General features: G+C 40.0%; 1 protein-coding gene across 1 annotated transcript; it reads left to right on the top strand.

Annotated features, from left to right (window-relative positions):
* Nucleotides 1-1,077: 1,077 nt before the first annotated feature.
* Nucleotides 1,078-13,644, top strand: NMUR2 (neuromedin U receptor 2; the record flags this gene model as incomplete). The annotated part of the gene is made up of 4 exons (XM_081035551.1): nt 1,078-1,803; nt 6,470-6,554; nt 8,898-9,023; nt 12,016-13,644. The coding sequence occupies 4 exons, from the start codon at nt 1,078-1,080 to the stop codon at nt 12,231-12,233; spliced, it is 1,155 nt and encodes a 384-aa protein (XP_080891677.1). The 3' UTR covers nt 12,234-13,644.
* Nucleotides 13,645-15,491: the final 1,847 nt, after the last annotated feature.

The following is a 15,491-nucleotide window of genomic DNA, read 5'->3' as shown; positions in this document are numbered from 1 at the left end:
ACTGACTTTTCCTCATTCAGAACTCAGCCCATATGATATCCCCTAAGCTAAGTCTTCGTTGAGCATGCTTGATAAAAGAACACTCCCACCTTATGTTTGTATGGTCCCTTATCTTTCTTTTTCTTCACAACATGAATAAATATCTGAAACTGCATGATTATTAGTTTGCTTGTACATTTTCAGAATTCCCTACTGTTAAGGGACTGGGCAGAGACTCTATCTTCCTTGTTCACTGATATTTCTACAAACCTAGAACATTGCCCCACACGTGGTGAATCCTCAAGAAGCAGTTGTTGAATAAAACAGAATGAGTGAATCTCTGATGTACAGATAAGGAACTGAGGCTCTGAGAGTTTGAGTCATTTTTCCAAAGTCTTACAGGATTTCTATGGGTGTGTCTGCCTTTAAGCCTCACTGCCTTTTGCTACAGCGAGGCACTGTCAAAAGAGACCGAAGTGTCAGACAGCAGGCAGGGCTCGATGACAGGCAAGCACTCTCTCAGGCTTTCGATCCTCTTGTGGAGGCAATGCAAACCAAACAGGAACATTGATCATGCTTTCCCCAGGGAGCCCTGAATTTCCAAAGGAACAAGATCACTTGAGAAATCTATTGATCTCCCACTTTTGTCATGCTGTACAGGTGACGAGGAGCAGTGATTTGTACTCTTCTATCCATAACCCTACAATCTGAATGTGTGTCTCCACCCAGAGTCCCACAACTTTGCAAAATGCACTGCTCAGAGTGCCCACACCTGAGGAAGTCAGTGTCACCATCTGTGTCCGCACTGTTTTGCCATCTCCTTCCTATTCAGAGAAATGTCTCCCCCTCCTCTCTTGCACCCTGTACACAAAGCCAGCGGGCCCACCCCAGCTGTCCTTTCATCCGTCTGACACGCACTCATTGGCCCAGAGCCCCTGGAGGGGCGGGGCTTCTGTCTCGGGGGCTCTTCAAAAGAGATCCTTACAGAAGCACTCACCCTCTCCCGCCTCCTGCGCTGAGCCTGTGCTTTCCTGCCTGCTTTCTCTTTCCTTTCTGGCTCCTCTTGGGGACAGAGGCTCATACCAGAGGAAGATCTTCATGTCAGTGATGGAAAAATATGAGACTGTTTCCTGGATCCCCCAGCAGGAACTGGAAGATGCATTCAAGAAATACCCGAACAGCTCCGAGGACTACCTGACCTTGGTCTGCGGGCCTCCACGCAGCCACCTCTTCCTCCCGGTGACTGTGGTGTATGCACTGATTTTCGTGGTTGGGGTCACGGGCAATCTCCTGGTGTGCCTGGTGATTCTTCGGCACCAGACTATGAAGACACCCACCAACTACTACCTCTTCAGCTTGGCAGTGTCCGACCTTCTCGTCCTGCTCCTGGGGATGCCCCTGGAAGTCTATGAGATGTGGCGCAACTACCCCTTCCTGTTTGGGCCCGTGGGCTGCTACTTCAAGACGGCCCTCTTTGAGACCGTGTGCTTCGCCTCCATCCTCAGTGTCACCACGGTCAGCGTGGAGCGCTACGTGGCCATCCTCCATCCTTTCCGCGCCAAGCTGGAGAGCACCAGGCGGCGGGCCCTCAGGGTCCTCTGCATCGTCTGGGCCTTCTCTGTTATCTTCTCTCTGCCCAACACCAGCGTCCACGGCATCAAGCTCCACTACTTCCCCAACGGGTCCTTGGTCCCGGGCTCTGCCACCTGTACAGTCGTCAAGCCCATGTGGATCTATAATTTCATCATCCAGGTCACCTCCTTCCTCTTCTACGTCCTCCCCATGACTGTCATCAGCATTCTCTACTACCTCATGGGGCTCAGAGTGAGTATCCACGCCGGCGGGCCTGAGGCAGCGTCCCTTTTCTCACTGACGCAAAGTTTTCTAAGAAAAACTTAGCATTGGAGAAATTCAGAAGTGGAAGGGAGCATAGAGAGATAGAGGGAGCTCCGAGGGGAAACTCCTAAGTTAAAAGACTTGCCTCAGTTGGCCAAATAGTAACCACAACTGTCAGTCATTTCCTGTAACTCACCTTCATTAGTCTTTCCTCTCTACATGGAAAGAATAGAAACACCTCTCAAACCTAGGTGTTCCTACCAATGGCCTGGGAACCTTCCTATGGGTACCAGTGTGCAGGCCCCTCCCCCAGGGAAATTCTGATTCAGTCCGTCTGAGGGGGAGCCTCATTTTAAATAGGAGAGACAGTTCCACACTCTGCTGGCTCCCTCCTGCCCCACTGCCTGCATTGACATTTTCCTCGGCACCAGCCTGGCCTGAGGATGACATAAACTTTCCCTGCCTAGTCTATTCTCCAAGACAGACATATGGTTTTAAAATCAGACCCTGTCCTGTGGTTGTTCTGACACTTTGGTTGAAATAATCAGGTTAAAATACAAAAATGGGGTCTAAGTAAGATCAACTTGGATTTCTCTTGAGCAGGTGGAGGTTTAGAAACAGGGAGGTGATCACAGTACATAAGATAAAGTAGAAAATACTGTAAGAGTTAACTGGGATTAATAGAAAGTTATCACTGAGTTTGCCCATATGATATGCCCATATTGTATCTTATAATTATAAGTTCCTTTCCTGTGCTCATGGTGGTAAACTGATTCCTTTTTAAATTTTTTTCTGGATCTAAATTAGCTGGAGCTATTTTTGATGTGACTCTACACAACTCCTCTCCGGGTATACTCTGTATCCAAATTCATAGAGATGAGCTATGACTGTGACACTTTTATGTCCATTTAAGGAGGTGGCTTGTGTAGGAAACAGTCATGAAACCATTTAGACTCTCAGGTCTGAAGCTCACATGTCATCTGCCTCTAGGCAAGCCACACAATTCTCTCCTGGAATTAGTTTTCACATTTGTAAAATGAAAAGGTCACAGATTACATCGAAGGCTACTTATAGTTCTAACAGTATTGATTCCTTAAAAAGGGAGGGGGGGGACCTGTGAGTGGAAGCAATGTAAGTTATAAATTAAAGAAAAACAAAGCAGACATTATATTCATATCATATGCTTCGATATGGCTCTGATACCATGTATTATGTGACAATTAATATACTCTTGTCTCAGTGGTGAATACCGACCCTGCCTAAGGTGAATGACAAGGTTTAAGCAGGAAAAACCAAGTCTAAGTACCACTGATGTCTGGACACAGGAGCAAATCTAATCCGGCAGAGCTGTGCCAGTCTCCTCCTGGAGGGCCGGCCCTTATATTTGCAGAGACATACTCGTATGTCACCCCAGACTAGCCCATGGTCCTGTCTTAAGGTGGAGATCGCTGTGTGATTCCAAGTATCATGAGCCCTGTGTGAAATCTGCACCCCAAACTTATCAATAGTATCTCTTCCAACACCAAACAGTCATTTATCTTGGGTCAATTTGGAGGAAACATTTAACTTTTAGTAGGAAACACATACACCACCACCCCTAACAAATTACTTTGAGTTTCACTTCGCTTTTTGTTGCCATGTTCATTTTGTTGCCATGAATTTTATACCTCCTTTGTATCAAGAGCTAAGTGACAGCTCAGAAACCACTCTAGTTTGCTTTGTGTATGTAATGCAACTTACAGTGTCCGTTTCTCAAGAAGGATGAGGTGTTACCCAGAGCACCCCAGGAAGGAACTCCAAGAAGTTTATAAAGATCTCTAGACAGGAGTCAGGAGATAGGCCATAGTCTGTGCCATTGGCCTCAAGGCTTTTGCATATGCTGTACCTTTTGCTGTATCTTTGCCTGAAATGTTCCTATCGTCTACCACGACAGTAATCTCTTTTGCCTTTCAAACTCTCACTTATCCTGTAAACCATACTTTACTCACACTTCTGCAGGGAAGTTAGTTCTCCCTGATTCCCTAGCTACACCTGGTCCTGTGTGGGTGTTCATGGTTCCTGGTGGTTTCTCTTCCTTGGATTTATCACAATTTAAAATTCTCTACTTGGAGCTGCCTGGATATATTTCTCTCCACCTAGCCTGTAAGATGCATGGATGAATGCACGAATGAATGAATGAACGAATGAATGAATGAAGTTAAATTATTTCCCTCATTGCTGGACTTTAGCTTCTCTACCTTCAAAGAGACTTGAAAACATCACAAAGGGCTTTTTGGATCTAAACGATTTTAAAGAGACTTAAGTAAGTCTGAGATTATTAAGCTACTGGTTCCCTTGGCAACTCTGAAGGTATGATAGACTCTGGGAGCCACTGCCTTCAGAAGGCAGAAAACCCAAGACTGATGAAATCCCAGGACTGGAGAAGGAGGAGGAGAGCCACATGTAATGTCACAGCTGAGCAGTTAGTGCCACTTCATCGTTCCAGAACACAAGTCACCCCTGAGCTCTCTCCAGATTTCCAACAGGATGGAGATGGAAGAAAGATAATCCCAGGGCAAGTTGCTCCAATCTGGGAGGAAGTCCCACTGAAGCTCTCGCTACTACATGTAGCTCCTGCATGCAGCATGAATGCTTGAGATAAAGAGAATGCATTATGAACTGCAGCAGAATTCAACCGTGCCAAACAAAGTTGGACTGATTTTGTTTTTTAAATCAAGGAATTTTGTCCGGATTGTAGCGCTATTTACACAAAAGCTACAAGTATATCTTGGTATTCTGAAGCTTAGTCTTCACAAACTATATAAATGAACAGCTGGTGGGCTGATTGTAATCATATAAAAAAAACTGATCAGGGTACTCTATCGCTCAGGTGGGGTAGGAAGGGGTGGGGTAGGAAGACTTCCGAACTTCTTGTTGGGTAGCCACATTTTTTTACTCCTCTTTTTGTAACTTGACTTTTAAAATAAAAGTCTGGGGGAAGGTGGGAATAATTGATGGTTAAATAGCTACTTTGCCAAACACCTGAAGGGAAATTAAATTATTCAAAAATAAAGAACTGATTAATGGCCTCAATCAATTTGTCAGGACTTTCTACATTGCTAATGAGGGAAACCCAACTCAACTGGGAAAGATATGAAGGGGGGTTTAGTCATGAAAAGTCCAGAGGTGGAGCTGGCTCTTAGTGATGATTGATCCAATAAAATATGAGGACCTAGCTTTGTTTCTGCTTCTCTGCTTTTCTTTTTGGGGTGTTTCAACTTTAAGATCCACACAGTGGCTCACCAGTGTCTCCAAGCATTTCTTTCATGATGGAAAAAAAAAAAACAAAACTAGCTGGTGTAATTCCAGACCACACATGCAGAGAACAAGAAGGGCTCCCTCTGGCAGTCCCAGTAAAGAACAAATGAAACTCCATTCCTAGAAATACAACAAAATACCTGAAATCTCATTGGTCCCATCACTCAATCACTGTGTCTAAAGGATCATAGCTAAGTTATTTAGGGACTAAACCTGCAGCTGGAAATGGGATCTTTCCAATCCAAATTAATGACTAAGACTAGAGAAGGAGTAAATTACCTAAGGGAAAGTCGGGGTATTATTGGTAAGAGAAGAGGAAAATAATGTTAGAGAACCAATTGTCAAATATACAAGTATACCATATTATCTTCTAGATATGTGATAGTAATTTATCATGAGTCCTTAAAGCTTCCTTCTCTGGCTGAATATCCCCACAAACTAAAAATATGTAAATTTAGGAGAAAAATATTCCACAACTAGATAACGATGTAGGTCTTCAGTGCTCTGGGAGTTCAAAGGAAGGAGAGGACAATGGGCTATAGTGGCCACGAAAATCTTCCAGGATTAGATGGGACTTGAACAGGGCAAGAAAGATTACATGTACAGGCTGTATTAATATTTGAAATTTTCAGGTGCTACTTCAAGGATCACCACATCTTCCAACAAGGATGAGTATTTTTAACATCTAAACTCAGAAACATATGCACCCTTATTAGTAAAATTAGTAAACCTCAGTTTCCCAAATTGTGCTTCTCGAGATGGCATTCCACTGAAAAGCATTGGAGAAGGGTATTGTTTACTCAAAGAAGCACTATACCCCCTTGTGACTAGGGTGAAACGTGTGAGTGTGGAAGGTTGGGTCTTTCTTTAGCTGTGAACATTCATAATGTTCGTTAGCATATTAAAGGCTCGTAGAAGACCCACAATGAAGACTATAAACTTCATAAAGCACAAATCATACCTGTTTTTGTTTTCTACTGCCTACCTACCACATGACAAAGGGATTCTATTCTAATAGATATGTAATAATTATTGAGTGAGTAAATGAATGAATGGAAAATCCTGTCTTTTATTTCATAGTTCACATTTTTCATGGAATACCTATTAACATACTATATGACTAGCGTCCTACAGAATGGCAGATGATAAGTGGTTACACTGCAACTTGGCCACACCATCTATCCAGTTGAGTTAGGTAACTGGATCTATCTCCACCTTTTATTGTTAAACATTTGAAAAATTCTTACATTTAAGTCCCAGTTGTTGGTCTGCAAAATGAGTGTTAGAGTTATACTTCTTGGATCGTCACAGAAGGAAAAAGTGTTACTTTTAGCATCTTTTTCTGCTTCCCTTGCAGCTAAAGAAAGACCAACCCCTTGAGGCAGATGAAGTGACTGCAAATATTCAACGACCCTCTAGAAAATCAGTCACCAAAATGCTGTGTAAGTCCTCCATTTTTTTTGTTTTTTTTTTTTTTTTTGTTTGCTTGTTTATTTGTAAAACAAAGGAGTTGCCTTTGGTGCTGAGAAAGTGCTTCTGGGTTCAGGATCAAAATTCTTTATAATATCATGGTCTGGTCTTCCTTGGCTTATCAAGTTTCTAAGACCAGTTTTCATGTCTAGTTCAGTTTTAAACACTCCAAACAACACACTAAATTCCATGCATTGTAATATGCTGTGTGGTGTTTGATAAATCACATTACTCTCTGGGCCTTTGAGCATCTCTTTCCCCCCTCTAAAATGAGCAGGTGGTTTTTAACCTTTTTTATGTTATGGGTTTCTTTAAAAATATGGTGGAAACTGTCAACTCTCCACTTAGAAAATGTACATGTGCACAATACACAAAACATTTTACAACTCATATCAGGGGATCATGAATCCCTGATAGCCATCCTTGGACCCCATAAGATCTTTTAATTCCAGATTAAGAACATCTGGCCAGGAGTACCTCTAAAGTAATCATTCCACCCATGGCATCACATGATTTCATATAAAACAAACCACCCTTTTGTATAGATCAGAAGTTTACAAAATATGTCCAGGCACTGATTCACACTCTCCCAAAAGAATGTAAAAAGAGATGATCTCGTGCCAGCCTATGAGAGATAGTAATGGGAGAAAGGAAGTTCATAGTATGCTTTCCAAGTCGAAACCTAAGGTGTGGAAGAAACAAATCCTCTGGGCTAATATGTCTGTGAAGCACTCACTTTAGCTACCATGTTTCTCCAAAAACAAGCCCAAGTCTTATGTTAATTTTTGCTCCAAAAGACACATTAGGGCTTATGTTCAGGGGATGTCATCCTGAAAAATCATGCTAGGGCTTATTTTCCGGTTAGGTCTTATTTTTCGAGGAAACACAGTATGTGGCATCTATAGAAAAAAAATAATGAACAAACTCGGAAGTCACTAAAGTTTATCTTTTAGACTCTAATAGTCATCTTCTTGGAAATGTTTTAGCCTCTGTTGGCATGTGACTTTCCCTGTTAAGAAATCTAGAGTCTTCGTTATCTCTCCCCTTTCTCATTGATCATAATCTTCTCTCACAAAAAGACTTGAAACACATTCATATTAAAGTCACAATGATAAAATATACTGCAAAGTCTTTGCCTTTGGTGAGGAGGGTGCAATTTTAACAGCAATTAAAATTTTAATTAAAGGGAATTGTAGGCAGTAATGAGCAGGTTAGGGACCTTTTCTTGCGGCAACCTCAGAAGAAACTTCCAGATATTCCTGAAAGCACATCACACATGCAAACAATTTACTCTGAATATGTTTAATGCCAACAGGAAATATTTATTCTATTGACTATAGTGACCTCAATGCGCTCACAAAAATAGAGAACTGTAAAATAAACACCCATGTACCCATCACCCAGCTTCAAACTTTATCAACTCAGAGCTAATCTTATTTCATCTATAGCCTCCTTTCTCTCCTTCCCCCTACAAGATTATGTTGAGACAAATCTCAAGCATCATGTTTTGGAGAATGAAAATATTTTATAACTTCAGAAGAGAAAAATGTACACATTTATATTTGTGGAGATGAAATGACCCAGAGAGAAACTATAGTAGCACCAATCTCTGCTTTAAGAGATGAAAATAAGAAACTAGTAGGTGCAACTTCCTGTGAATCTATAATTATTTCAAAATAAAAAGTAGAAACAAACAAAACAAAATTGAAAGGAATTCTGTACTCTAGAAACTTCCAATGTAATAAACACATTCCTGTCCCAAGCAAAAGATGTTTATAAAGCAATATTATACTTATGGTGGATGTTTCTCTCTCTCCTCCCCAACCCCTTACAAAGTTTTAAATGATTGAGTTCAGAGAAGCTTCTAATTCTTTCTAGAGCAAGAAGATAAATTCATACTATATTTAGTAGTTTGTTATTAGTATATGACTTTAAAGAACGCCAATTGCTTGAACACAACTATTTTATTTATATAACAATTTATGTGGTTCCAACAGTCTACTTGCCACATAATTCATTGTCCACCATAGAATGTTTTCAGAATTTTGAATTAATTCAATACTATTTTAAATATTCTAAAGGAAATTTACATTATACATGAAATCTTGTACAATCATATGGAAAACTGATCCTAAATCCTACGCAACTCATTCTTATGTTTCAATATTCTATGTAGAGGCTCTTTAGGATCTAGTCAATGTGTAATAATCATAGTATAACAGAGATGGAGAGAAAAATGCGAGAAGGAATGCATGGGACTCAGAGTGGGAAGTGTACACCTATCCTTTGCTCTCCCCTTCATCATTCTTTTTCAGTTGTCCTGGTCTTAGTGTTTGCTATCTGTTGGACCCCATTCCACATTGATCGACTCTTCTTCAGTTTTGTGGAGGAGTGGACTGAATCGCTGGCTACTGTGTTCAATCTCATCCACGTGGTGTCAGGTAAAATTTTAGCTAGTTTGGTTGCACCACAAGTATCTGGGTAATTGCAGGTTCTTCATCTTGCTTAGAGCAGTGGGTTCTATCTGGATATACTGAGTTATCATGGGGACCTGCCACACTGTGATGAAGAAACTTTTTATTTCATTTAAATATTGATTAGGGATGTGACTGGTCCAAAAGAAATATACCAGGTCACTATTATAGGTGCTACTCTATGGAAGACGTCAACTCTAAGCATGATGATCACAGCAGGAAAGTGTTCAAAGGAGTGGTTCCTTTGGTTTTCCTTCCAATCACCGCATGACGGAATTGGTTCTTCTTTTTTAAACACCTATGTCTCTAAAATCTTGTACTGTCTTCAGCAAGTGTTAGATCCTCATGAAAACCAACCAAAAGTTATTCATGGGACATCAAGGTCTGCCTTTAGGCTACTTTAATGCTGCTTGTTGAGGATACCATAGAAGATGGGGGAAATAGTGGTAGAAAGGTCACTAAGTCAGAAAACTTGGATTTCCATCTCACTTCTACCACTAATATTCTGAATGATCTGAAGAAGATGGCTTCCTTCCTGCCAAAGTTTCCTCATCTATAAAAATGGCAATAATGCTTGCTCTATACAAACTATGGGCTGATGGTAAAAATATTAGCTATTCAAAAGCTTTTAAGCTATAAAATGCTATATATCTTTTTACAATCTTCACAAGGTTATTAAGTAGATATTATCACCATTTTACTGTTGAAGAAACAATTCCACATGGAAGAAATAGCTTTCCCAAAGGCACATACATAGCTGGCAAGTAGTAAAAACAGGGTTGAGGCCAACTCATTTAACTTTAAGTTCAGTGTTCTTTCACCTAAAATGAAGCAGAGAATGGCCACGTAGGCCCCTCTTTCTCAGTCAGTGTGTCCGTTAGTATTAGGTTCAGACCATTTCTGCCCCTCTACCTCTGTTAGTCAACAGCTGGTTCACAGAGAAAAGATAAGATGAATTTGTGCAAGTTAAGCTCCAGATGTGCACAGAGCAAAAACAATAACATTCATATGTATATTGAACACCATGAATATTATTTATTTTCTATCACCATCTTTTTGTACTCAGCAGGTTTTGTGTCCAGCTTATTCCTGGACATTAGTACTTTCTTCTATGTTAAATAAATAATGTTTATTATTCTGAGCAAAATTCTCAAAAATATTTCTAGCTCTTCATGGTTAATCTGAGAAAAAATGGGAGTGTTTAAATAAATTGGAAAACGCTACCAGATCATGTAGGACTGGACTAGTTAGTTGACTATTCCTCTCCAGATACATCAAGGCAGCTATTTTAAGATTTCCAAATTATGGCATTTATAATATTTTCCTCCCCTACCATGCCAACCAGATGAAGCCTTAAATGCTACAGAAAATGCCCCTGACCTGCCTTTTGATCCTCAAGTTAGAGTATTCTCATTCATTGACTACTTTCTCATCAAACTTGTTAGAGAATTCTACCCATTCTGCATTATTCCTGCACAATGTAACCATTTGTGCATGTTATAACTTCTGCCTGCAGTACTCTCTCCTCTCTTCCCCAACTATCTCCTACCTATTTCAGGGTTGGACTAGTGTCCGATCATCCCCATTAAATCTTTCATGACCATCACAGTCCTTGAATTTGTGAATTCCATTTTATGAATTCCATAGCTTGACTGCCAGTATCACATATTTTGTTCTTAACAGACATTATTTGGTATTATCCTATTGTTAATTATTGAAGTTAGGCAGAGATCTTGCCTCTGTAATACTATTCCAAGTCCTTGGAGAATACAGTCTAAATAGACTACCTTCTAATGTGACTCAAAGTCGCTGGCATGTTCAATCAGTATTTATTTATTGAGTGAATTAACAGTCCATAGAAATGTTCTCCTTATATCCCTTTCTTCCCAATTCTGTGCACAGAGCATATGGCACTGTGAACGTCCTGAACAAAGTAAATGAGGACAACAATAAACATGCTTAATGACAGTACTTACCACGTGCTTTATATTCTTAGCCATTCTCATTCCCTCTGTGGATAGTATCTCAAGTTTATCCTCACAGTAATTCAGAGAGTTGGGTTAGGCTTATATTATCATTCCCATTTTATAGAGAAAAAAAATTGAAGTTCCAATTCTGTCTAAGGTCACAGAATAAGCAAGGGCCAAGAACAGAAACTAAGCCCTCTGATTCTCAACGTGAGGCTCCTCCTGGGCTTTGGGAAAATAAAATAGGATATGGTAATAAAGGAAGAGCATATATCAAACAAGAAAGGGGCAGTGTGCAAGACATTTGGTGGAGAAAATAAATAGCAGTTATTCAATAAGGCTGGAAATAAGTTGGGAAAAATCATCGAGGGGAAAGCTAAATAAGAAAGAACATTGGGAAATATTTCTTTAAGGAGATATTTAGCATATAAGGAATCTCAGCAGGGACTATGCCTTGGCTGATTTAGCATTTCTCCATTACTTGCAGTGTCAAATTATAGATTTAAGCAAAACTCCAATGAGATAAAAAACATCTCTCTTTCCTCTGATAGTTAAGCATCTCTCATTAATGCTATGGGAACGTGTTCTTTAATTAAACAAGTGGGGATCAAAGGAAGTTGCAGAATATCTCAGAGAGATTCCATGCCAGCCTAAATTTTTCTAAGACTCTTTAATCTTTCTGTGTTTCATTCCTATTTATACAGGTGGTAGGGCATTTTGTATTCTCCATTAGAGTCTTGTATATATTATCATTTCCAAAAGAGACAATCACAGCTTTCTAGGCCTTTTTTAAACATTTATGCTTCTCTCTGTCATGTTTGATTCCTATTTACACAGGTGGTAGAGCTTTTTTTATTCTCAGAGTCTGGTGTATAGTATCACTTCCAAAAGAGGCAATCACAACTTTCTAGTTTTAAACATGTGTGCTTCTTCCTGTCATGCCTCACTCATTTTCTTTCCTTGGCATGTCTCTTGAACCCCCTGAATTCCAGGTATCTTCTTCTACCTGAGCTCAGCTGTCAACCCCATTATCTATAACCTACTCTCGCACCGCTTCCGAGCAGCATTCCGGAATGTGATCTCTCCATCCTGCAAACTGTGGCCCTCCCAGCATCACCCACAGGGGCCACGTGCCCAGCGGAACATCTTCGTGACAGAGTGTCACCTTGTGGAGCTGACTGAAGAGGCGAGTCCCCAGTTCCCTTGTTAGCCGTCCATCTGCTGCTCTCACCTTCCCATAACCCTCTGTACTGCACAGGTACCATGAAAGGAACTCTCAAGAGTTGACATTCCTCTCTGCCTCCACACTGCAGGGAGGGACAGCCCATAATTTATGCCTTCTTATATGAGACTGTGGGGGGGAGGTGAAATGGCTCTTAGAATGTATATACCCATTGAGGCCTGTGCAGGTCCCAACCTATCTGTGGTTTGGAGTTGCTATCTGCCTCATAAAGCAAAGTAGAGGGTTTATCTTCTGGGAAGACAAAGTTGTCTTCTCCTCTGAGAAAGCCTCCTACATGGTTGGAAGAAAAAAAAAGAAAAGAATGTATATACCCATTTCTAGGTTTATTTAAACAAAAGTGGCAATTGCTACTAAAGTCTGGACCTAAAACCCAGGATCTCCTGATTTTTAACAGCCTTGTGCCCCTTCACTAGTTTATGACAAGAACATGACTAGCGAAGCATGGCACCTGTGCTTTGAGTATTTTCCACGAATGGGAATGGTTTGTCCTGAGTGGTCCACACCCTGAGTCAGGCTGTCACTCTTACAACTAATGGTCCCTGTCAGCCACAGCAGGGAGACATGTGGATGTCATTTCCTTTGTATGATTTAAAGGGTCTCTGCCAGTGTTTCTCCACAGCAAACTATTTACCCTGCTGCCTCACATTCTGTTGTTATAATGTGACTCTTAAGAGTTCTGAAGCCTTTTTACTTTAATAGTCCTCCTGATAACATGGGAATTTTCCTTCCAACTATTCCCACTGTCCCAATCCCCAACTCCTTGTCAGTCACTCCTCACCAGGAATGAGATCAGATACAAGTCCTACACATACTTAGAGATGAACGGGAAGAGACAGGAGGCTGTGACGGAAAATCAAAAGAGACGGAAACCATACCAAACACAAACTTAGTTGCTTTCACACTTTGGTCTAGACTTGGATTTCTAAAATCTCACTTCATAAATAGAAGTGTGTTCTACTATGTTGGAAAAACAAAAAAAGACAAGTTAAATGGTAATGACTGCTCAAACCCATGATTTTCAGCTACTCAATCCTTCATTACCTATATAATAACACTCTTCATACATGTAATACAGGAAACATCTCCTTTCCAGACTCATCTTCCATTATATCATCTCAAGTAATGTCTATTCAAACTGTATTACTTCTTATAAAAATACACCCAGTTTTCCCAGCTGCACATATTTGCTTATAGACTGCCTCTTTATCTCCAGTCTCTACCTGTTGCTATCCTGCCCATCCTTCAACGTCCATCTGAATGGGGTACCTCTGCCATGAAATTTTGCTTGATTTATTCAAATAGATGTGGTATCTTAATTCTCTGTCAGTTTATGTCTCTTAAGTGTTTTCTTCACTGATTTGTATATCAGTGATTTATAATCTTGCTTTGCCAGAATGTAAATTTATCAAAGGCATGAGGTAGCTTGTGTTCATTTTTGCTGTTGCTGGAACTCTGGCAATATATCTATTACAATGGTAGATTTTCAATAAATATGTGGAAAGTGAGTTCAATTCATATTCCAGTGTGCTGAGCCAAACCATAACTCCAAACAGAACGATGGTAAGAACCAGAAGATTCTGTTTCTAACACGGATAACTGATCTTTGGTAGGCCATTTAATCAGCAGAGATTATAATGGCCTGTGGTACAAGAAGGTACCTCCCGATTCCAGGGTTTACTGGTGCTGAAACATGCATATTCCAGCACTTAGTCTCTGAATTTTCCCTAAATCGAATGAGAGCCATCCTATTGATAAATAGAGGTCTTGGTCTCTGACGTCACTATTTCCTAACTGAACAGGCATCTTCAAAGTGATTCAATATATTTTTTTAATCTCTTTGCTAATTACAAGCCAACTTTAATGAATCAGAATTCTCCAGTGATGGTTTATGTTAGTGAGTAGAATTCTCTGGCCATTTGTGAACTCAGTTGAAAAGACTCGGAAAAACAAACCCTCAGAAACAGAGGAGAGAGGAGTTTTCCCTTCTTGCCTTTTAAAGTAGAGACATTCTTTTTTAACATTTTTTATTAGTTTCAGATGCACAAAACAATGTAATAGTTAGACATTTATTATTTATATCCTCCACACAGTGACAACTCTTCTCCCCCTATCTACTACCCCTCTGACATCGCACACAGCCATTACATTTTCACTGTCTCTATTCCTAATGCTGTACTCCACTTCTTGTAAATATATATATATATATATATATATATATATATATATATATATATATATGAAATTGTAGTTGACAGAGTTGACATACGTTATTGTTCAGCTTCAGGTATACAGTGCAGTGATCAGACATCTACATCATCCCTGGGGTGGTCTCCCTAATGAGACAAGTGTCCATCAGATACCCTACAAAATCTTTGCAACAAAAAACCAAACCAGCCAGTTAAAAAATGGGCAGAGGATATGAAGAGACATTTTTCTAAAAAGGACATACAGATGGCAAACAGACATATGAAAAATGCTCAACCTCACTAATCATTAGAGAAATGCAAATAAAAACTGCAATGAGAGACCACCTCACCCCAGTCAAAATGGCTATCACCAATAAGTCAACAAACAACATGTGCTGGCGCGGATGTGGAGAAAAGGGAACGCTTGTGCACTGTTGGTGGGATTGTAGATTGGTGAAATCACTATGGAAAACAGTATAGAGGTATCTCAAAAATCTGAAAATGGAACTACCCTATGATCCAGCAATTCCACTTCTAGGTATCTATCCGGAGAAATCCAAAACTCTAATTCAAAAAAATGTATGTACCCCTATGTTTATTGCAGCACTATACACAATAGCCAAGACATGGAAACAACCGAAACACCCATCAGTAGATGACTGGATTCAGAAACTATGGTACATTTACACAACAGAGTATTACGCAGCCATAAAATAGAGACATTCTTGATGTATATCTAGGAGGGTCATTATCCTTAACATCAACTTCAAATGACCAGGACTGAAAATGCTGCTGTTACAGGTGGATGGCTGGAAAAAGAAACAACACTAAAATCGAAACTAGCAATTTGGTTGCTTGATTAAAACTATGGTCTCTTTTTTTTTTTTTTTAATTAATTAATTTATTTATTAGTTTCAGGTGTACAAAACAAGGTAATACTTAGACGTTCATCATTTATATCCCTCATACTGTGAACCCCCCTCCCCCCATTCACTATCCCTCCGACCTCACACTGAACCATCACATTATATATATAAAA

This window comes from Rhinolophus hipposideros (genome assembly GCF_964194185.1).
Source record: "Rhinolophus hipposideros genome assembly, chromosome: 23".
Classification (NCBI taxonomy): Eukaryota; Metazoa; Chordata; class Mammalia; order Chiroptera; family Rhinolophidae; genus Rhinolophus; species Rhinolophus hipposideros.
This window is presented reverse-complemented; position numbering and strand designations above follow the sequence as displayed.